The following is a 23,299-nucleotide window of genomic DNA, read 5'->3' as shown; positions in this document are numbered from 1 at the left end:
ACTTCCCACGCCATAGCCAGCAAAAAGGTATCTTACCCAACGTTAACTGTGTGAAGTAAACAATGACGCGGATGCCCGGCTTCAGCTCAAACTCCACCAAGTTCTGGTTCAGCGCGCTGACGATGATTTTCGACACCTGGTTTGGAACAGATTCGACATTGTTCACACGAGTCAAAAGTGAACCGACGAGAACAATGGTGCGCACAGTGTTGACCCGGTCTCACCCTCTCCAGCTCCTCCTCGTGGTTCTTCTTGGAGTGCGACTGGTTCCTGTTGGGTAACAGGAAGAGCTCGGCAGCTGTGGGGACACCGGGGACCACGGCAACCAGGAGCTGCTCTTCAGGGAAATCCAGCACCTGCATCGTGAATCACCGAACGTGAAAAGCACCCTTCAGATCTCTCCTTCGTAATCAAGCTCCGAATTAATTTCAATGACGTCTGATTGTTTTAAATAGTTCTCACGCTTGTATTGTAAATATTGTAGTTTGCCTGCGGATTAGCAACTTCCGACATGAATGTGAAATTAATTTGGTTAAAGACGACAAATTGGTGAATAACGCAATTATGCATAAAGAGGCTGTGCGGAATTCACATCTCCGTCTTATGCAGCAGTTCTTACAGTTCCGGCAGAGATATCCTTTTTCCTGAGGCAAGAAAAATAAAGTCAATGAAATGATTAATAAAAAAAAGAAAAGGCATTATCTCCATCTCCTCTCTCGTTCAAGGCTTTTAACGACTTCAGATAAACGAGGGCTGCAGCAAGCAACGGCCGCGGTGATCCTTCACCATTAAGGAGCCCGTGATATTCCTATTTTTTTTATTTGTTTTGAATATATTCCGCCACCACGGCCCGGGACAGACAATCGAGTGGCCATACCAGAGCACATCAATTATCAAGCAGAGGGAATCGCTATTCCAGAGGGCGGAGTGGTGGACAGAGCATGACTCACAATGAGAGCACGGGGTGGGTAGAGGCAACGTATAGAGGCCAATGAGATTAAGGCGCAGCAGAGGCAATAGGCCCTGAAAAAGAGAAATCAATACACTCAAGCATGTTTGTTCTCGTTGCAATCACTCATTAGTTTAAAAAGCCTTCTGGCTGGGGCTCCTAAGAGGACGGCTCTTTTGATGCCCTGCAAAATCATTGCTGGATTAGAAAAAGGATCAAAATGAAGAAATCTGATTGCCATGTCAAGCAGGAGGATATGCTAGCCACTCGATGCAGGAAACCGACCGGGTGGTTGGGGATGATTCACTTTGACGTCTTGACATGAGTCATGCTATGTTTACTACTGGAGGGAGACATTTTAACAAGGGCCTCCCCGAGCAGAACTGCGGTTCCAGAGCTGCGGTACGGCTCCTCAACCGGATTTTCCATGTCTGTATTGCACTTATGCCATTCTGCTTTAACCAGGATTTGTATTGTACAGATTATTGGTTCATAGAGTCTAACGTCAGACACGTTAAGACTGGGGCTAATAACTCTTATAAATTAACTTCACTCATCTCTAATGAATGCATACCTACACCTGTATGCATCTAGATACGTCCTGTCTGTGTCCTAGAGAACAAACTTCTTGGTAGACGCCTTACAACTAAACTCAAGTGACCATCAATGGTCACTTGAGTTCACCTAAGGCCACTCCATTGAGTAGCATTCCCCCCCCCCCCGTTACCCCATGTGGTTCTAAATCGAGGCTTCTAGTCCTCTAGTTATGCTGTACCACGGGGCTCTCGCAGTGATCCGACACGGGAATATGTAGGACATTGAATTGACAAAGCATGGCAGACTAACAGCAGAGTGCACTAGAGCACTCCGCAGAGTCTACAACGAACGCGCTCCTTATCGCCACTACATTCACGTCAGTGTACCCCCGCCGTCTTCACGCCTTCTCTCCTCCAAACCCGACCCGCACCAGCGGAGCTCAATCCCCTCCAACCCCCCCTCGACTTGTACCCACACTCTGAGAGCAGTTGAGCAATCTCAAGCTGAGAGGAAGTGGAGTCAATTAATCTGGGGACTCTCCTGACCTAACTATCGGCCCTCTCTTTATCGCCTTCTTGTATCTCCCCGTATCTCTCGAGGCAAACCTTCTTTAACATAGACAACAAGATTAGCGAGATTTCCGTACAAAGAAACTAAACGTCTCCCGCTATTACCAGCCCCCCCTCCAGCTCCTGGTCCAACACCTCTCACCTTTGTCGGACTGCTGTTGACTTTGTCACCTTCTGTAAAGAGAGTGGCTCGTGGTGGCTAATAAAAGCCAAGTCTCTGCACCAACCTCATACATCGATGCGGGCGCACACACACACACACACGCACAAACTTGCACTAACACTCTCACGCTCACGCACAATCTTCCGGCAAACAGCACAATCGCTACTTCTCAGATGCTGACACGGCTAAGCTCCTAATCTCTAACAGAACTACAACCTGCAAATACAAAAATAACAAAATAACACCTGAAGTTGAATCTGAGGTTTTTCCAAAAAATACATTGGCACTTAACTGTTGCAGCACACCAATTACATCTGCTGATGCAGTCAGGTGGTGAGGCAGGGTTGTGCGGTATTAAAAACCCTATCTTTGTATCTGCACTCCTATTTTCAGGTAGATGTAAAGTGTTGGGAATATTGTGTTTCTGTTGTAACCAACGGACATCAATAGAGGAAATGGTTCCATGGTTGTGGTTGGTCAGTGTTTAATGCCGGCCCTGAACATTTGTTTCCTTGGAGCAGGAAATCTTTAGGAGCAAAGAGACTTACCCAGAAAAAGCCAACCCAATCATCAGCCTGAAGTTCATCTAATCTAATTTATTATCCTACTTATTATAATGGTTATCTGAGTTAGGTTATTTGGGAATCGATCTGCATTTGATGGTGTTGGGTCTGTTCAATGGTATAGCGTTCCATAAGGTCAGGTCAGTAATGCCGGCTAAAGGAGGGGGAGTTCTGATTGGTAACACTGCGTTCATGTAATGGATTACCAAGACACATACAGAGCGTCCTGAATCAAAGACTTCCTGCTCCGCTCTCGCATTGACATGTCACGCAGGGTATAGTCGGTCAAGGCACAGCTGAATGCGCTTCGCAACTCACAAACCCCCGAAGCCGCGAGGCAAGCAGCACTTAAAATTGATTTAGGAGCTTTCCCCACACAAAGTGAACACATCTGCTCCATTCATACATTTTAAGAGGGCGAAAAACAGGCAGGTGAAGATCAACATGCCAAAGATGTCAGGGCGCACTCATGCAAGCTTTCAGAGTCTGAGCGCCTCCCCTGTTAGGAATAAAGTGCTCATCAAGTGATTTCAGTTAGGGAGGTATCTCAGCACCCCCATTGCACCATATATGCGTTAATGAATGAGTGCAGTCATCCACGGCTACGGGGCAGAGAGTGAAGAGACCCACGTGGGAAGGAGGCGTTTGAAGAGTGTTTTTAAGTTGATATCAGAAATAATGAGACCTAAAAAAAAATGATAAGATCAGACCGAGAGAGAGACAGAGAGACAGAGAGACAGAGAGAGAGAGAGAGAGAGAGAGAGAGAGAGAGAGAGAGAGAGAGAGAGAGAGAGAGAGACAGAGAGAGAGAGAGAGACAGACAGAGAGAGAATGTGAGAGAGAGAGAGAGACAGGAGAAAGAAGGAGACAGAGCAAGAGAGAGAGAGATAGCGAGATAGAGATAGGAGAAAGACGAAGACAGAGAGAGAGAGACAGAGAGAGGGAGAGAGAGAGAGAGACAGGAAAGAAAGAGAGACAGGGTGAGGGATGGTGAGACAGAGAAAGGGAGAAAGAGACAGAAGAGAGAAGGAGAGAGAGAGAGAGTGACAGAGACACACACAGAGAGAGAGAGAGTGAGACAGAGAAGGTAGGAGTAAAACCCACACGTACCTGGAGTATAGACTTCTTAATGACGCGGCCCACATCCAGCCTCCACTCGGGGATGTCAGGGTTGAACTCGTCCAGGTTGGGCGAGAAAGATAAAAGCAGCGATTTGAAGAATTCTGTAGATGAGAGGCCGGGAAAGAGAAAATCAGCTGTTAATTCGGTCTGATCCAGGGGCTACATTTCCAAGGAGAGCGTGGCTGTCATTTCTCTTAAGATGAGATTCAGGCAGTTAACATTTTATAAAGGGAGAGCTTTTATTTTTTTGCACAGCCCTACTCTTCGCCTATGGGCGAACGTACTCGCCATAATTTCAGATAATTAGAAAATGTCAGCGCCATAGACCAACACATCTGACAGTAATAAATCATTACCTCTGACCATAAGCTTCCTTCTAAATTGGTTAATTTGGAACAAAGTGAAAAAAAACACAACAACGCTGATTCGGTCCATAAGTTACCGTTCAGCCCTATTTTAGCGTACTGCACTTTCAGGGGAAAGAGCAAAAGTCACCTTGGACGGCCACGGTTCTGGTGTCCTGGAGAATGGCGTTGGAGGAAGACACTTGGACCGTGACGGTGTGCATGCCTTCGGTGAGGAAGGTGTACGAGATGCTGCCTTCCAGCGTTATCACCGGCTGTGGGCGGACAGGGGGGCGCACAAAGAGAAATGGTTCGTCTGGTGGTTAGAGGGTGTTTGGGGGCTAGCTGGGAGGTTATTGGTTTGATCCCCCCCCCCCCCCCCCACAGTCTGCAGTCTACCGGTATAAGCGTCCTTGGGCAAGGTGCCTCAGCCATCCCCCTGCCACTTTCGAAACCTCGGAAAAAAAACGTGTTTGATAAAAGCGTCTGCTAAATCGTGAACCGAATCGTAAAGACAAAAAACAAATAAAGTAACAAAAATAAATCGTTATTCTAAACTCGTTCATCATGTCGTCAGCAAAAACCCTGCACAATCTCGAGTGCACTTGAACACGTAACCACGGTAACAACCCCCCCCCCCCCCCCCCCCCCTCCCCTCTCCGACGACAACAACAACCACACGGGCAGTACCTCGGTGTTGTTGTCCAGCCACCAGAAGTAGGTGACGGTGCGGGAGTGGCCGGGCCAGACCACGGCCGTGATGTTCACCTCCTGGTGGCGGATGGCCACGTAGGGCGCCAGCAGCTGCACATGCTCCACTGGACCTGGTGGCCGACATCACGCACACACGCACACACACATACACAACCGTGTCAACAGGGTGCGCTGCGAGTGTGGAACATAGCCACTTCACACTTTGACACATCCAGAAGCCATTGGCGCTTTAAGCGGGAAGAACTTTTTTTTTTTGCATGTTGGCCACTCCATCAATAATGTCTACCTCAACTGTCAACATCAACATTCAGATATTTATTTGTCAACTGCTCTTATTGTGGTTGCACAGAGACCCGTTGTATTTTTTCCTGTAGTTCCACATTTAAACGCGGTACATTTCCCTGGCCCGTGCATTCTGCCGCGACGCCCCAACATAATCCCGTCCTGGGTTAATAACAGTGCTCCCTTATCGCCCTCACAGCTGGATGGCGCATCGAGCCGGGGCCGAGGCCGACCGCTCAGCCTCGCGGGCGGCTGTCCTTGCGGCCGGGGTGACGGCTCAGCGAGACGCAGAGTCGATACGTGTCAGACGGATGTGCTGAACTGAGCTCTACAGGGATGAGGCTACCTCTAAGGCCCAATCCCATTTCTACCCCTTACCCCTTCCCCCTTCCCGTTACCCCTTCAAAGCAATGGGGAGGGGGAAGGGGAAGGGGTAAGGGGTAGATATGGGATTGGGCCTAATCCTCTTGGTCAGCCTCCCCCCAAAACAAAAGGTTCAGGACACAAAACAAACATCATTTTCTGCTGTTTTTTCTTGCTTCGTGTTTTTTTTTCTCTTCGATCTGAACGCGTAAAGACTTGGGTAGGAGTTCATCGTTCCACAAACTCTTCTAAACACTGTCGTGACACACGCTCTTAGGGTCCTAGAAGAGAAGAGAATCTAGAAGAGAAGGAACTAACTCAAGGGAGTCTGGGGTTGGTGGTGTTTTGCAGTGCTGTGGACTCATGACATGTTCAATGTGACCGTGTCAGAAGATTCTGCAGCTTTCATCACTTGAGAACATTTGAGTGGAGGCAGGCAGAAAGATATTGTAGGGCCGAGCCTTAAAGATAGAACAAGTGCTGTGAAGCCTATGAGCCTACTAGCAGCTGACAGAGAGCCAGGGGAACTAACGCACTAATCTCAGGGATAACATTTACAAAAGAAGATCGGTTCAGAAAAAATACAACAAAAAATAAAAATACAAGCGAAAAAGCTCGTCCTTTGTAGATCATTGGAGAGCGAGAGAGAGAGAGAGAGAGAGAGAGAGAGAGAGAGAGAGAGAGAGAGAGAGAGAGAGAGAGAGAGAGAGAGAGAGAGCGAGAGAGAGGGAGAAAAGATGAATAGAGAGAGATAGAAGGTAGGGAGCGAGAGCAAAAGCGAGAGAGAGAGACACAGCAAGTGCAAGAGATAAAGAGAGAGAGAGGGAGAGAGAGTGCGTTTCATTCCAAATGTATTGCACATTTTTACCGAATTTTCATAATTTCTAGTGGACTGTAGTGGACCACCGCTGTTATGCTTAAACAAGGAGCTTGTTCATCGCGATAAGCAGTAGATGGCTCTATTCCTCCAGTCAGGGGCACTTATACCACTAATAGAAGAGGGCACTATTCCATGGTGTAATAAAGCGCCAGCCAAACCACAAACGGAGAAAACAAATGCTTGTTGGGCTTGGAAAAGAAAGAAAGAAATGGATATGAGCCTTCGGCGGTAGCTTGGGTGACATTTTGTCACTCACCATTTTTTCACATTGATTAGCTGAATCTGTTTCCATCGTACCGAGTCACATTTACCTTTTATCGATACAATAACTTTTCCAGCCCCCTCAAGCGAGCGGTTTACATATTTTGATATTTCGATAATCTTTTCAGAAATTTCATCCAATGCATTTTCAAATTGGTGGAGAGAGAGAGAGAACAAGAGTCATAAATAAGCCACACCAGTTTACCCCAGACCTTCACTGTGGATTGGAGTTGGGAAGATTAAACAGTTCCATGTATGTAAATAAAATAAAAGCCCTTAAAACCACTTGTGATTATTATGTCAAAAGGCCTTGTTTAATTGCTCTGGCTCTCTAGACGTCGTCTAAATAATTAACTCGGCAAATTCAGATAGAATTGTGTTTGGTTGATTAGCTTTTACTTTGTTTACTGTGTTGGCTTTTAATAGATAAGTCATATCTGAGCAAGTATTCCTGGTCAATAATTGGATAAATTAAATCAGTTAAAGACATCGTTTTCCAATTCACTTCATGCCCGATAATATCATTTCTCACAACTACTTTTGTCACAATATCACTCCCCATCTTTCAAACGAATATAATAATGCCGAAAGGCAAAGATAAGCACATTGTGAAAAAATGACTCGAGTTTCATTGCCTTTTAAACTTCTAAGTCGTGTTCACCACAATTTTACAAACCCTTGGGTCGCAATTAACTCAAGACCAGTGAGGTTTCCATTCAATAAAGGAGATCAAACTCTAAACAGATAAAAGGAAGATGAAACTCTGGCTGCTGCACGGCGCTCTGAGATTAACGTACTCGTGACGTGCAGGTAGAGGGTCGTGGTGTCGAAGCCCAGCGAGTTCTCCGCCAGAGCCGTGACGCGGAATATGCCGGCCGCCTTGTACATGTGCCGGATGCCCTCCTCGGTCCAGCTCAGGTTGGAGTACGAAACCGCCGTGCCGTCGCCAAAGTCCAGCTGGATGTTGGTCCTCATGGAGTCCCCCTAGCACAGGGCGGGACACACACACACACACACACACACACACACACACACACACACACACACACACACACACACACACACACACACACACACACACAGGTGAGCGTCCCCACAGACCCATCGATGGTCTCTGAGCAGAGGACTACGGCTCACCTGATGCTGCAAACACAAAAAAGGGCTGACAAACGTTTATTCTGATTCGTTTTAATCGTTTTTTTTATTCAGAATCCTTAGCTTTAATGCATCCGTTAACGAGCTTGCACTGTTGTCGTCCATTTCCCAAGTTCATTTGCAACGTTTGGAAGCAAATGCAAACTAACCACAATCCAACCAAGACTAACACACACACACACACACACACACACACACACACACACACACACACACACACACACACACACACACACACACACACACACACACACACACACACACACACACACATTTATACACCAATTGTCAAGTCACCAGCAGACCAGGACCAGCTCCAGATTCCAGGACTTATTATCATGACAATAACATAATCTCTGACATTAAAACCACAAAAAGTCAACCAACAATAAACCCTCTGACCGTGGTCGGCGCTGCCCATCAGGCCTTTGGATCTGAGGGCGTGCGGCCCCAGCAGGCTCGTATTGTGAGGGAGCACTGGCGCTGGCGTGTGGCGCCTCGTACGTGCGAGTGGTACCAGGTCGCCACGTCCTCATCTGCGACGCCCCGGCCGTGCTAATCACATCTGGAGCCATTCTAGTGTTTGCCCACAGCCGCAGTGCCTTGGTGGCTCCAGCTGCCGTGGCGACTGAGCCATGGCCCCCCCCCCCCTGCCACCCCACTCCTTTCCAACAGACCCCCCCCCCCCCCCCCCCCTTGCATGCTGAAAACTCCCAGCCCTCCTCTTTGGCACGCCGTAGCGTTAAAAACACAAGCGAGGCGATCATCACCGACGACAATGCCTTTCCCATCCACGCTCGGCTGAAACACAATGTAAGGCTGTGATTAGCCGCATTGTTTACCGTCCCCCCTCTCTCTCTCTCTCTCTCTTTTGTTCATACTCTTTAAGGCGCAGCCTCGCTTGGCTCTCTGTCTCTTTGTGTGCATTTAAGGCGTGTGAGCGCGTCGTCGTCTCAGCCCAGCGTCTGGGAATACCTCGAGTTGCGGCGGCGGCGGCGGCTGGAAACGATATCTCGAAAAACGAGTGGTCCGGCGGAGAGAATAGAAAGAACGAAGCCAAGCCGGGGTCGGGATCACCGGTGTTGTGCTCCTATTGTTGTGGCGGGGCTGAGATGAGTGGGCACGGCTCCAAAACGTCAGGCCCGGTGGCCGCTGGCGTCGCCGGCTCACTCTTCCCACTCTCGGGGCCCGCTCTCGTCGTCCCTTCGCCGTGCCGCTCGGGGAGGGCACAATGGGATTTCCCTAATCTCCATTAGACGGATTCAAGGCCAACGAGTTAAATGTCACTCTTTTGTGTCCGAGAGGCTGGCGGCATACCGCCGAGCCCGGAGGCAAAGGCAAGGACAACAACAGCAGGGGGGGGCCGCAGCGGAGAGAGGGTCCGGCACAAAGGAGGGCCCCCCCGCGGGAGCCCAGCGCCACAGGATGGAGGAAAGGGGTCTCGCAATGATTTGACACTTAAAAAAGACAATCGTCTGGCGGGAAGTGTGTCTCTGTCAGATGCAAGGCCAAGGTGGGGGGGGGGGGGGGATTGGGTACGAAGTGAAAAAACGCCTGGTAGAAAGCTGAGACCTTTAACAGAACGAGATGCGATCGGATCCCGGACATCGCGACTGCCAGTCCTCCAATTACAATTTTGATGACATTATATGGTGAAATAATTTGGGGTATTTGGTATACAATCCCCAAACTCGTATTATATAACTTTTATGCTGCGTTTCCTGATCATAAAATGTTTAAGAAATGTCAAGAGCGCAGTGGTTTTTAGGTCTGAAGTTACCATAGATTGAATTTACCACCCACAAATCCAGTTCTGCAGCTTGACAATAATCAAAAAGGAACGATATAACATTACAGCATATTATGTAGCCGTCGATTTATATGGGGGATGCAGGATATCATGTCGATGTAAATACACAGGGCCTCAGAAACGTAAAAGTGCATCAGTGTGTACATTGTTCCTAAAGTGTCAAAACCCAGATGTGTGCATACGCGCTGATATTTACTCACACACTGCAACGTGACTTAAAGTATGGGCAAACGTGTCTGGAAGAGTTCCCTTTGAGCCCTTGAGGTGTCGCTGAGTCATCCAATCTCTTTCCAGAGCCCTTTCAGGCCATTTGGCACTTCTTCGCTCTTTCAAGCAAAGCCACAAAGAGGGACATGAATAGGAATGCATTTAAAGTTGTTTCTTGGATATCATTCATTCATACATAGAGGTATATTAATAACCAATCTCCAGGAATTATTACATGTAATGCTTTCCCTGTTATTACATTTTTTCATTTGATCTGCATATTCACAGACACACACCGACACCCCCACCCCCACACACACACACACACACACACACACACACACACACACACACACACACACACACACCTTCCAAGCATTAAATATTTAGGCCAAATTGCGCACCCCAAGAAAAATTGCCATAGCGGGCTTCATGAATATAAATGTCCATAATACGTTTGAATCCATCTCAAGCATTTCTCGCGCTGACCACGGCTAGCCAGAAGCACCCAGAATATTCTGCTACCTCGACGCTCCATATATTTTCCAATTGCAAATCACCCTATCACCCCCTCCAGCGCCCTCCTCTGAAAGAAGCCCCAGGCCACGGATCCTTCACTCCCAGCACCAAGTCGAGCGACCACACGACCGGGCTAGTCCGAGTCGAGCGGGGATACCCCCTCTCGTACCTCCGGTCTTCGCCACTGCGGAGGGAAAAGCCTTGCGGAGGGGGTGCTAGGAGGAACCGTACTCGCCCCGACTTCAAGGTGATTACGCTCATCAGATTCCCAGGGGAGAGGAGGAGAGCGCCAGGCCTGCGGTTGTGAACTGAATCCTACCCCCCACCGGTACCTCTTTGAGGTCTTTCACTCCTTGCCCAATTTATTAGCCTCAAACCTCCCCCCCCCGTCAGCGCTCGTTCGTTACTTCAATAAAACTGGAGAGCATTTTTTTCTAAATTGGATAACTGTGCTGCCAGTTGCTGAAATCAAAAATGATTGATATACTTTGCTGAAATCAACTGTGCTTCCCTTGCCCTCTAGCGTCTTTCCCCTTTTATAATCATTGTGGCCCTCTGGGCAGTGAGCATCTTTTGAAGAGGACGCTGCCCCGGTCATGCGCACGGCCGTTATCCTCAACCCTCTCTCACCTTCGCTTTCACTTGCTGCTTCTCATTGATTGGTATTTTATTGGTCTTAAAGTGGAGATCAATGGCAATCATTACCCCCTCGGAGAAACAAGTATTCACTTTGGATAGAAACGTAGCTCCCTTTGTGTTTGTGTGTGTGTGTTTGTGTGCATGTGTATGTCTGTATGCGTGTGAATGTGTGTGCGTGTGTGTGTGTCTGTGTGTGTGTGTCTGTGTCCGTGTGTGTGTGTGTTTGTGTGCATGCAGGTTTGTATCTGTCTGTGTGCGTGCGTATGTGTCTGTGTTAGTATTTGTACACGTGCGTGCGTGCGTCTGTGTGTGTGTTTGTGCGTGCGCGTGTGTGTGCCGATGCATGAGTGTGTGTGTGTGTGTGTGTGTGCGCATTTATGTGTGTGTGCATGCACGTGCGTGTGAGCCCCACCTCGTCCAGGTGCACCTTGAAGGAGACGTTGGTCCCCAGGTGTGCGGTGAGCTTGTCGTCCTTGGTGGTCAGGGACAGACCCCGGGGGGCTCTGCTCGGACACTGCTGCCTCCTGGGCGTGTACATCTCCTTCACCCCCTTGGTGCAGTTGTTGGACACCACCTTACGGTACCTGCACGGAGAGGAGAGGGGAGCCACGCGACACCGACTGTCATCGATTCCCGCCATGTCACGGGAGATCGAATAACGCATCGGGTCCTATGACGTCATGTTCCGTCATACCACCTCTTTGATGTCGTGTCATATCACGTCCCATTATGTCCCGTGACGTCGTATCGTCTCGTGTCCCGTCACGTCACATCATGTCCTATGACCTCATCAATGTCATGTCCAATCACGTCACATACTTTCCTGTCATGTCACATCATAGCATGACACGTTACATCATGCTATCTTCCTTCATGTCCTTTCAATGTCACCTCACATCCCTTCATATCATCATCAGATTTCATGTCATGTCAGTTCACATCATGTCCTCTATGTTATGTGCCCGCAATCCAATAGTCTGTATCATTATTTTGAACATGTTTGCATGGCAATTATCATCATGGGGGGTATAATAAGAGACACATTGCACAACATGATTGAAAATACACTCTGAGAGAACTTTGAGAGAAAGCCACTATGACCAGATCCATTGCTGATTAAAGTTGACATATTATACCACCAGGTGTGAGTGTGATTAGCCGTTACAAGCCGTTTTGAAAATCTGCCTCTTCTGACATGACGAGTGGGCGTGTCCACCTAGATGTGTGCTGGATGGATCAGTCAACCAGCCTACCCAGTGGACTGTAGCAAACGTTGCTCATCCATTCGTCATACATCTAGGTTGACACGCCCACTTGTGATGTCAGAAGAGGCAGATTTTCAAAACGATTTGTAACGGCTAATCACACTCACACATATGTCACCTTCAAAAGTAAAAACTCATGCTTCCTTGCACTCAATTACAGCGTTGTACATGAGCTATGAATTGGAAGCTTGTTTTTTATATGCTGATTCAGATGTTTTATGTACAAATTAATAATCAAAGAGGAAGGTATTAATCTCTGCCTCGTAAATGTCAATGTTATTGCGCCTTACTATGAATCATAACATAGTCTAAAAATGCTTCATAAAACACAAGACCAACACACATCTTTTCTCCATAACGATTCTCCTATTTGTTCAGTTTAGATTCATTTCATCTGCTATTCCCAAGTGAGGAAAAGTTCATGTTTGTGTTTTTCTCCTATTTGCTCCGCTCTAAATAACAGCATTCTTTCATTTCCAGGTTTACGACAACCCTAATAAATTTATGAAAATGGGTTGAATGAGCTGCACCCCATAAATGGTGATTCATACACAAGGAACTAACTGGATGTTCATATCCATTTTGACCAGCAAAAACATCTACCTATGCCATAGTAATGTATATCACAAAGCCTGATGTTTGTAAGTACGTAGCATAGTTTATTGAGTGTGTGTTTGCACCAGTACAGTATGTCCCTGCATGAGCCAACACATTATTCCTTTGTTGAACAGTGGGTTTAGTATTCAACTGGGACTTTGAGTTGATTAGCAATGGTCACTGAAAGACGCAAGCATTTATCTCATGTCTAGTAGAGTGGCTCTATGCAATCTTAAAATCTGACAAAACAGAGAATGAACAAAATGATTTCCCTATTATTTGAGGAACATTGAGTTCCAGTTCGTTTTTCTAGTGTTTTTAAAATATATTGAAGAGTTACAGAAACACATTCACTCAGCTTTGATTCCATGATTTTATATATAATTTAAGGTTCATCTTGTATTTTGCGTAAAAAATACCTCAGTCATCAAATGACTGAGGTATTTTTACATTGCGTAATCACTATCTTAGCAGATAGTGATTACGCAATGTAAAAGGCCCTCTGAATGGCTTAGGATATATCCAATGAGGCAAAGTGAATCAGCAGCGTTAGGAGGGTAGAGTTAGATAAGGTATCACAATTTGGCCAAAATATGACATAGGCAATGATGCTATCAGGTTGAGGATATATATATATATATATATATATATATTGACTCCTCCTAGCTTGCAACCACGCCTTGTAAACTTAACAAAAGTGTTCGCAGCCGAAGCTTGTTGTTGACGCTTGTTGACGAAGCTGACCGGGGTAAAGCTACTACGATGTTTAACAAAATGTACTTCTGGAACACAATTCAGAGAGAGGATTCATCCGGAGGGCTGTTGGTTGGGATCCTCTACCTCGGTGGTTTCTATATGACCGTTGCCCCGGGAACCCTTCACGTTTCAGCGCGAGTAAAAAATACGCCTTTGTTTTAAACTTGGTCTTGTGACCCCTGTTTATATACTGGGCCGATGTGTTAACACCCGGCCTTCCTTCCTTACTCATGTCCATATCTTTCCCTCTCTATTCTGATTGTATGGATGTAAAAGGCTGGGTACTGTCAGTGGGAACCACTCTGATGAGGTCCCTGGCTGTGTGTGAATCCATGATCGCTACGCCCTTATGGCGAATGAAAATAAAAAGGCAAAAATACTAAATTGCCCACTCCTTACGAGGATGGGAAATCGTACTAGATCAACGAATTGACACACACACACACACACACACACACACACACACACACACACACACACACACACACACACACACACACACACACACACACACACACACATGCATGGACCTTAATTTCCTATTTCCTCTTAGTACCCCTTTAAGTATTCAGTCAACCACTTACATAATTGCGATGAGGGCTTTATAAATGTGAAGTTGATATCATGCAATATCACACATTGATTCCAGCTTTAAATCGTGTCTCCTGCTTTGCATTACTGCCGCTATATGTCATGCATATTTAATCCATCAATTACCAAAAATATAACGTGCTCTTATCGTGTTCCTGGCATCTCATTCTGAACACAAGACCCACCGCCGGGCTGAACCCACTCACCCAGTGCTGTTGAAGTAGTTCTGCCCCTGGCTACAACTCTTGGAGAGGGTGTAAGGGTTGAACCAGAAGGCAGGCCTGCAGTTCCCGTCGCCCCTCCGCTCGTATCCATAATCACTAGCAGACAAACAAAGCCAAGCCAGACCACAGTGAATAATCAGCGCTGGCTCTGGGGGAAAGGAGACACACTGTAACACAGTGCCTTCGTTTGGTTGTTTTCTTCTATTTATTCTATCTCCTCCATCTCCTCATAACTGGGTCCGACGGGGCTGTCTTGCATGGAGGAACATCATTATAAGGTATTGATTAGGGACACACTGTTGACAACTGTTCCCTAACAGTATGTGGAGAGGAGTTTCTTTCTATAGGCTACCACAGCCTTCCTGCTTTATCTCTCTAACTATGACATTGATTCAGCGTTTGCCGGGCTATAACAAAAAGCCAAACCTGTTTATGGCAGAGGTGAAGAAATGAACGGCTTTTTAATTACAGGTCCCCTACAGCACCCTATCTGCATAGGTTAATATATCTAACGAGGAATGAGGTGTTTGTTGTGCAAGAGACAAATTGGAGTAATAACAACAAAATACTGGAACCTGAAAACCGAAAACTTATTTCAGAATGATTGATTGGGGAGGAAATTGTTCGGGGAGAAAATAACCTGACACAGCGAAAAGTCCAGAGTTCAATTTAAAGAAGTCTGTGTTCACAACTTTGCTTCCAATATTTGTCTGCTAATTCTTACTCTATTATACTTATCATTAATGTACGTCATGAATGTTTCATAAAATTTGACTATGTCGGTAAATGTCTAAACATTTTGGCACAGTGACTAGAAATAGATATACAGCCCATTTTATTGGTTGAAGTTTAACCGTTCATGTTAAAACCAATTAATACTGATGGGTCCTCCTTCTATTATGTCACCTAAATAACTGCTATATATTTGACGAGTTTTTTCATTGTTCCCTGTCTTTGTTAGATAAAACAATAGCACAACAAGCTCAGGATTAGCATACAAATGGAAATTTAGCTCCCTCGCATCTTCTCAACACAATTATGAACATAGTTTTCAAAGCGTTACATTCACTTCAATAGAAAAAAAATGAATTCAAAATACGAGATCAGTTCGAAACCTCACACTCCTACTCTACCGAATGGATTAAATCCAAGTATTGTATGTTAATCTGGATAAATGCCTTTTACAGTTCACAAAATTACAGGACATCTCCTCTTCCAATGAAAACCAAACCGACATCAAATGAATCACTCACCATTCAAAGTCGTGTGCTTTGCAGATACAAGACTCCGTAGAGAGAACTCTGGAGTAATCCCTTCCCAGCATACAGTAGTTCCCAGGCCTGCGTTTCATGTAGATCTGTTTTTGCCCCATCACGCACGGCTCTCCCTTTGACCAAGACAAATTGCATCGCTCAAAACCAAAGTAGTTAACGTCCATCTGATGGGCACTGAGGCCACGGAACCACAGGCAGGTTATGGGGATCCATGGTTCACATTACCTGATTATTCAGGTGCCAAGTTTGGTAATCTTCCTCAGTACATCTCCTGCTGAAGACCGACTTGTAGTCGATTTTAATGAGCTGCCACTCAGACCGGTGGCTGAAGTGGCCAAAGAATCTGTACGATGTAAAGACACAAAGTGATTATTCCCCATACACCTCAGCAATCAAACTACCACTGTACGATCACAATACACAATGAGATTTTAGACATGATCCTCAATCAATAGTCTTTTAGTGGCGAACTGAGGTTTTACACACCGTGTTTGACAGATTGTCTATTATGTTAATTTTACCCCTATTTTACACCTAAATCACCTCCCAAAACGGTATTTAATCTTGTGCACATGCACTTAACAGATTTCACCCCCAGGGCGTTTATTTCAAACAGCTTCATACGACACACACACACACACACACACACACACACACACACACACACACACACACACACACACACACACACACACACAACACAGAGCAACCAGACAGAGAGGTCCCTACGTCATGATCTGGTTCTCCGCCCCGGCCTCCACCAGCACGCCGTCCACAAACAGCGGCACCATGGAGAAGCTGTGACGGGTCCACTGTCTGCCCTCGTCGAAGCTGATCCTGTGGAAGAGAGAGAAAGAGGCGTCACCTTCAGCCTCCGAAAAAGCCAACCCTGCTAATGCGTTTTCCGTTCTCTGTTAACCTTCTCTCAAAGTTATCCACCGGTTTACCGACGGTCGGCACACGCATGCACAGGCAGTCGCACGCACACACGCATGACACACACACATTGGGCGCGCACGCGCACAGACGCTCGCACACACTCTGTTTTTATTTCACTGAGGTCGCAGGGAGAGTTTTAGTGGCAAAGTGAAAGCAGAGGCCCAAGCAATTAGCCCCGAGTTTTAGAGGCGTGGAATAAAAAGAAGAGAGCCATGTCAGTAGCAGAGCAATAATACAGAAAATGGTCTCCATATAACATGAACGGAGGACGCGTCAGGCTTTCAGCAGGGAAAAAGAGGATTGGGACTGGGTTACATAACAACAGACAAGAACAGAATTGTTTCATGTTTCACTGCAGAGAGACCAACCGAAAAAAACAACCAGTGGATAGCTTTCATCTATGGGAATCCTAGTATTGATTCTGACAGCTTATCCACATGTTACAACAGACTGAACAACTCTTCCGCGCCAGGGTATGACATTGTTTGAAACGGTGCACACTTCTTTGTCTGGAACGATGAGAAAGTGTCCTTTTTCTTCTCCCTTGTTGCCCTCAGAAAACCACCAGCACTACAACTTTCATCGGGCTAAAAGCGTTGACAAAGAAAAGCTTTGACATGCATCCATGATGAAGATTCAGGCCAGGGGAATGTTTTAGCCAGACATCTTTGAAACAAAGACGACTGACGGCCTAAAAGGCAACCAAGAGCCCTTTTTTTTCCTCCCTCTTATCTATCTCTGTTTCGTAGCACTTAAATTGGTTTGGGGACTAAAACCCAGAAGGCTACACCTCGCTAGTTCTAAAACTCATTTCCAAACTGTTACAGAAGTTTCTGGCAAACAGATCTGGTCCCACTTGGATTAGTCTGCACTCAGTAGAAAGGCAAGCAACCAATTTGGCAAAGTGAAAGTAACATGTTATCATAAACATGTACTGTAGTCGTTAAGGGAAACGCACACATATATACACAAGCATGCATGTGCTTTGCCAAACGTCGTGGGTGTTAATACGAGTTGGCTTCAACATAGAATGGGGACTCACCATAAGTGTCTCGTTGGTACTGATGGCTGTTTCACCGCCACGAGGGCTCCTCCTTTGTCTAGGAACCACACGTTATGCTCCTCTTCGAAGATCTGCACAAAGACATGTGATTTCTTATCATACACATACAGAAACCACACATGGTGATCCTTGTTTGACGAACTGCACAAAGACATGCGATTCCTAAACATGCACATACAGAAACAACACATTGTTTTCCTGTTCCAAGATCTATTTATATACTGTACATATGTCGAAACTCACGTGTTTGAACGCACATGCAACAGACAATTTGATTATAGTGGATTACTCAAGCTTACCTGTCTCCAGCTGTTGCCCGCATCGGATGAAATAAACATACCGACGTTGTTGTAGGACAACTCTGCCCCGATATTTCCTGCAATTAAATTTGCATAAGTGCATTGTTTTGTTTGCAGAATAGGTGTAATTTTAATCAGAGACAACTCAAATATTGTGACGAATGTGAGATTTTACACAATATGAGAATCTCTCAGGCAATCTCTCCCCCGGAGCAATCAAAACAGCCCTCCTGATATCATACAGCCATGTCGCCTACCCCCGTTGATTCTTATGTCTCGGCGGCGACAGCCTAGTAAACAGGCGTGCAATAGTGTTTGTCATGTTAGCGAGAGGACATCTTCACCATGCTACACCCCAAAGGCGGAGCAGGGAACGAGAAAAGGCACATGCCCCGCTACAAAGACTTTGGGTGGCAATGGATTTAAAAACTCACCCATGCAAAGCTCTTAACGGAGATGCCTATCAATTCACACATATTACCGTGCGCACGGACACATTCATTTATCAAAAACACACAGCGCTCAGAGTCGTCTATTCCTCATCGCGTGTCAGTGCTCCACAGACACCAACAGGCTCTTCAATTTCGTCGCCTCGCACCATTAATCAAAGACCCACACACCTGCATTAGGAACATCGACGCACCCACACTATTTTTAATCTCTGTCAATTTCCCTCGACGTTATCTCAATATATTTTTACGAGTTCAATCTAATATACGACTTTGGAGAATGGCTCCTGCGGCAATGATTGGTGCCTTCCCATGTTGCTGTGAAATAATGGAGGTGAAGTGAAGTGAGACGAAGCAAAACGCAAGCTGAGGAGCAGTTTGGGTGACGAGGGGAGGACAGGACTAAATATAGGTAAATACTGCAATGATGCAACTAAGTAGAACACATCCTTATGCACTAAGGGGAACAAAATAAACACAAATACTGCCAGGGTTAGGTGCTCAATTCCCACTTGGGACACGATGCAAAGAATAAATTAACCGCACTCACTAAATATGGTATATGTGTGTTTGTATCTGTAACCCTGTTTTTTGGTTGTATTTGGCCTTGCAAAAGTAAGCGCAATAGCCATATCTCTCTCAAACATTGATGTTTGTCCAAAATCATGATCGACATGTTTTAGTCAAGGCAAGGTACATTCAATGACCAAAGGGTAAAATGACGCATTTTCAGTAGCAGCCAGCATATCTGTTGTGAAAAGCCATTTGGCCTGTGTTGAGTGGTGCTATTGAGAATTTACCAGAGATAATGGATTTCTCCATCTCACCTGTGGCAACTATAATTCCCGGCGCCGAGCCTTTGGTGGAGATTGTTCCTGACAAGTAGGGGTTCTCTGACGTTTGCAGTTGCAGATGAAGTGAGCAGAAAGGCTAAAGGAAGAAAAGCTGTCCTCAATACACAGCACTTTGGGAGGAAAGCTTTGAAAAATACAGACAAACACTGTAGAGACGCTACAAGAAAACACATCATGATGGGAAATTACCCGGGCTGTTCCCTGGCACTTCGGTCGATAAAAAAGCATTCACTTCAGTTTATCCCATTTAACCATTTATTAAATATGAGTTAAGGATGAAAAATGTATACATACCGCACAAAATACAACCAAGCTAATTGCATTAGTCTCAAGCATCCAAATGTCACCTGTGACTTGTGTTAATTGCATTTTATCTGTCATTAAAAACAATCAGCAATGGAATTTGCATAAATGCATGTACCTAAGAGAGAGAGAGAGAGAGAGAGAGAGAGAGAGAGAGAGAGAGAGAGAGAGAGAGAGAGAGAGAGATAGGGAAATAGAAAGAGAGAGGGGGTAAATAGAGAGTGAGAGAAAGAGCGAGAGAAAGAGCGAGAGAGAGCGAGAGCGAGAGAGAGAGACAGTGAGAGAGGGCAGTGATGCTCATCATAGCGGCTGATTGCGTGACAGTAGAGCTGGGCAGAGAGGACATGGTGACTGATCAGGATATTTAAAAACCCGGCAACAGTAATTAAAATGTCAGAAAAACGCAGCATCAGGGTAAACCTGTGGGCCGGAACGCCACATTCTGCCAGTCAACTCCTAAACATTATGAGGTCCTTATTAGCTATCGCCGATGTTGTTGGCTCTGTTGTCGTCATTCTTCCGTGTGTTATGCAAGGCTGTCTTAAGAAGCAGCCACTGCAGTCGTTCCAGAATACAGCAAATTATCTATCTCTCGCTGTTGGTGCAAGAGGGCATCATTCATCATCGCAGTTTAGTGGCTTTCCTTCTTGTTTAGCCCACCTCCCCAACCGCTGGGGCCGAGCAGTCTGTTGCATCAGAGAACAACGGGCAGAAGACGCCTTCGGACATGAACGGCAGCCAACAATGAAGCCAAGTAAGACGAAGATGAAAATAATGGACTAAGAAACAGTGAACACTGGTGGCGTTATATACAAGGAGGATTCAAGCCTGACGATGTGGTACACTGTTTTATTTGTTTGTTAGGGTTTCAATAGTCACCAACCGAGAAGGGTGACTCAAAAAGCAAACCGGGTATAATATTATTTTAACATTTGTTTACAGCTGTAATCTTGACCATCGCCTGCCATCAGTATAAAGCTCGCTACCCCGTGGTTGATGTCTAGCAGCGACGGCTGATTTAATGTAGCACCGGCCAGCGCTCATGATAAATGTTTATATCTAGAGGTCCGTTCTCATAAATTCTAAGAGCGGCCCCGTTTGCATTCTGCATTTAATATTAAGTGTGTTGATTAAGTGGCCCTCATGCTTTAAACTGGCAGCCCCTATTTTCATGCAATCTATATCAACCACCTTTAACGGTGCTCACTTCTGCATACAATAGTGTCTATCTGGACACAATGTTGTCTGACTCAAGATATGGCATTAAATCCACAGACGTATATATTGGGTATGAGACGTTTATTTGTCTTCTGCAGTAGTATGAATCAGACCCTGCATTGAAAATACATTGTCTAGAGAGTTACTACCTTGTTGTCCATAAGTTGTTTCATAAGCAAGCTTTTGCTTGTTCATATGCTTCCTTACGACGTCTTTCTTTGGTTTTCATTTATTTTCCCTTCACGCTATAATTCGTGCACCATTTGTGTCTACATTATCTCCCTCTTCATTTACATTTAGGGGCATTTAGTGGGCATTTAGGGCTTTTAAATGTTCTGATCGTTATGTGCAGTGATAGCTGCTATACAAAAATAAAAGCGCTTCCGAATGAAGTTTACAGACAGACACATTGTCTTAAAGTTGCAGTGGGTAACTTTGCAACTAGCTGGTAGTCTCAAAGCATTGGTCAAGGCTGACCGATAGTGATTTCAATAAGGCCTTCAAGCCTGCCTCTAAAATATTCTACAAATAAAACACGCTGGCCATCCTCGTAGCGCTCTTTGTTTACCAGAAGGTTCTGTGGCAGTGTCATGTCTCATATCCCAGTCAGTGTTCCGAGAACCACCCCCCCCTCCCCCCCAAAAAAAAACCTCACACCTCCCACACGCATTGCGACACAAAGTCAGTTTGCGTCTCGCAGTTGCACAGCCATTGAAAGCGAACCAAAACCTGTTATTTAGTTATTTGAATCCTGAGAGCTCTCCCGCCTACACACGTGGAGGAGGTCAGTCTTACACATGACTCAAACTATGAAAGCGTTTAACAATTGGCTCGGTGCCTTGCATTAAACATTGCATATCTAACAGAGATGACAAGCCATCAAGATGAAGAACTTCCACGCATCAGGGCGGTTATGGTGTTAATACGTACCAGTATGCAGTGGATGTCATTTCCGGCGATGTCCGTGGAAGGCGCCTGCAGAAGCCTCCACTCCCGTCCTTTGTTGTAGGTGATGTAGGTCCTCACCTGGCTGTCGTGCCTCCTGTTCGCGATCAGCATGCCGGTCACACCAGCCACCTAGCACACAGACAGAGTGACGACAGGCTTCATATCGGTGGCTTGATCACTGGCTAACATCAGGGAGGATGTGGGAAAGTCAAAGTCAACATAAGCCTCACAGACCCACGTCTTGCTAATTGAAATGTTAAATGTGTTGTTATACACAAAACGGGTTGCACCATTTCGTTTTTTAAAGGGGGTAATCTATCCCCCTCGCACACTTTCACAGCCCACCCAGTCTACACAGAGACAATATGCATAATCTTCACAAAACATAAAGGCTCTGCCGAGAGAAAATGCGGGCTTCGTTTCGGCACACGACAAATCCCATTTCTTACGCGGAGTGCATTCAAAAGTCGTTGACAAGCATTGCAGAGTCCTTCTCCGGTCTCATGCCCTGCGTTGGCTCCGGTGGCAGACTGTAATCCCGGGCCTACTGTCTCTCAGGAACTACTTATTTCCAGTCCGGCCCAGGGAGCAGCGCGCCGGAGTGGGATGTCCATGCTGACGGCCGTGGCTCCACATCAAGCGGTTGTCATGGTGAAAGGCTACAGTGGCATGCCTTCCCTTCCCCAAAGGTGTCTGTCAGTGTAAGTGGCACTAATAGGCGACGCTTTTGACATTGTCATCAAAATAAGAAAAAAATCGCTGTTTGGGGACGGACAGGGCTAATGAGGGATCCCCCCCTATTCATCGACCTGATCCGTCAATCACCGTGGTAATTATTTATCCTAGAGACCTGCCTCATAACACACACGCACACACATAGAAACACACACAAACACACACACACACACAACCACACACAAACAAACTAAAACACACAAACGTACACACACGCACACTCACACACACACACACACAGACACACATGCACAAACACACACACACACACGTGGGTGTGTGGAAAAACCAGGCTTCAGCCCCAATATGCCACTTTCGTTTGCAAACACCGGAATATTTTTGCCCATCTACAGCAGGATGAAACGGAGGATGTCCGTATTGATCCCTCCAAGCCCCCCGTCTGAAGTCACGGTGTGGCAGAGATGAGTCCCGCCACTGCCACACGCAGTATTAACAGGGGGATTCTACTGTTGACAGAGCGCTGTCAAGGTGTGTCTGCACTTCATGGCAATCATTGTAACCAGGTGTAACCGGGAATAGAAGAAGACACCCTCTGCAACGCCCGCATACCCCAAGGGATATAAAAAGTAAGACGTTAAGGCATAATAAAGTTGACATCTATAAATATGGAAGCCTGCAAGGGCCACATAGGTGGATGAGGCGGCCACATTGACAAGAGGTGCTTGGTTTGCCCCTCTTCCAGAGAC

At 46.1% G+C, this 23,299-nt stretch overlaps 1 protein-coding gene across 3 annotated transcripts in view; it reads right to left on the bottom strand.

Annotated features, from left to right (window-relative positions):
* sorcs3a (sortilin related VPS10 domain containing receptor 3a) overlaps positions 1-23,299 on the bottom strand; it is an 81,536-nt gene that overhangs the window by 7,642 nt on the left and 50,595 nt on the right. For all 3 annotated transcript variants that reach the window (XM_056586780.1, XM_056586781.1, XM_056586782.1), the window contains exons 10-24: positions 21,840-21,986; positions 19,362-19,464; positions 18,086-18,162; positions 17,766-17,857; positions 16,514-16,621; positions 16,010-16,127; positions 15,764-15,897; positions 14,493-14,606; positions 11,490-11,661; positions 7,545-7,731; positions 4,938-5,071; positions 4,399-4,522; positions 3,892-4,004; positions 225-356; positions 37-136 (exon numbers count right to left, since the gene is read on the bottom strand). In XM_056586780.1, coding sequence (XP_056442755.1) covers positions 37-136; positions 225-356; positions 3,892-4,004; positions 4,399-4,522; positions 4,938-5,071; positions 7,545-7,731; positions 11,490-11,661; positions 14,493-14,606; positions 15,764-15,897; positions 16,010-16,127; positions 16,514-16,621; positions 17,766-17,857; positions 18,086-18,162; positions 19,362-19,464; positions 21,840-21,986 — 1,855 coding nt within the window. The remainder of the gene's footprint in view (positions 1-36; positions 137-224; positions 357-3,891; positions 4,005-4,398; positions 4,523-4,937; positions 5,072-7,544; positions 7,732-11,489; positions 11,662-14,492; positions 14,607-15,763; positions 15,898-16,009; positions 16,128-16,513; positions 16,622-17,765; positions 17,858-18,085; positions 18,163-19,361; positions 19,465-21,839; positions 21,987-23,299) is intronic.

This window comes from Gadus chalcogrammus, chromosome 3 (assembly GCF_026213295.1).
Source record: "Gadus chalcogrammus isolate NIFS_2021 chromosome 3, NIFS_Gcha_1.0, whole genome shotgun sequence".
Taxonomy (NCBI): Eukaryota; Metazoa; Chordata; class Actinopteri; order Gadiformes; family Gadidae; genus Gadus; species Gadus chalcogrammus.
This window is presented reverse-complemented; position numbering and strand designations above follow the sequence as displayed.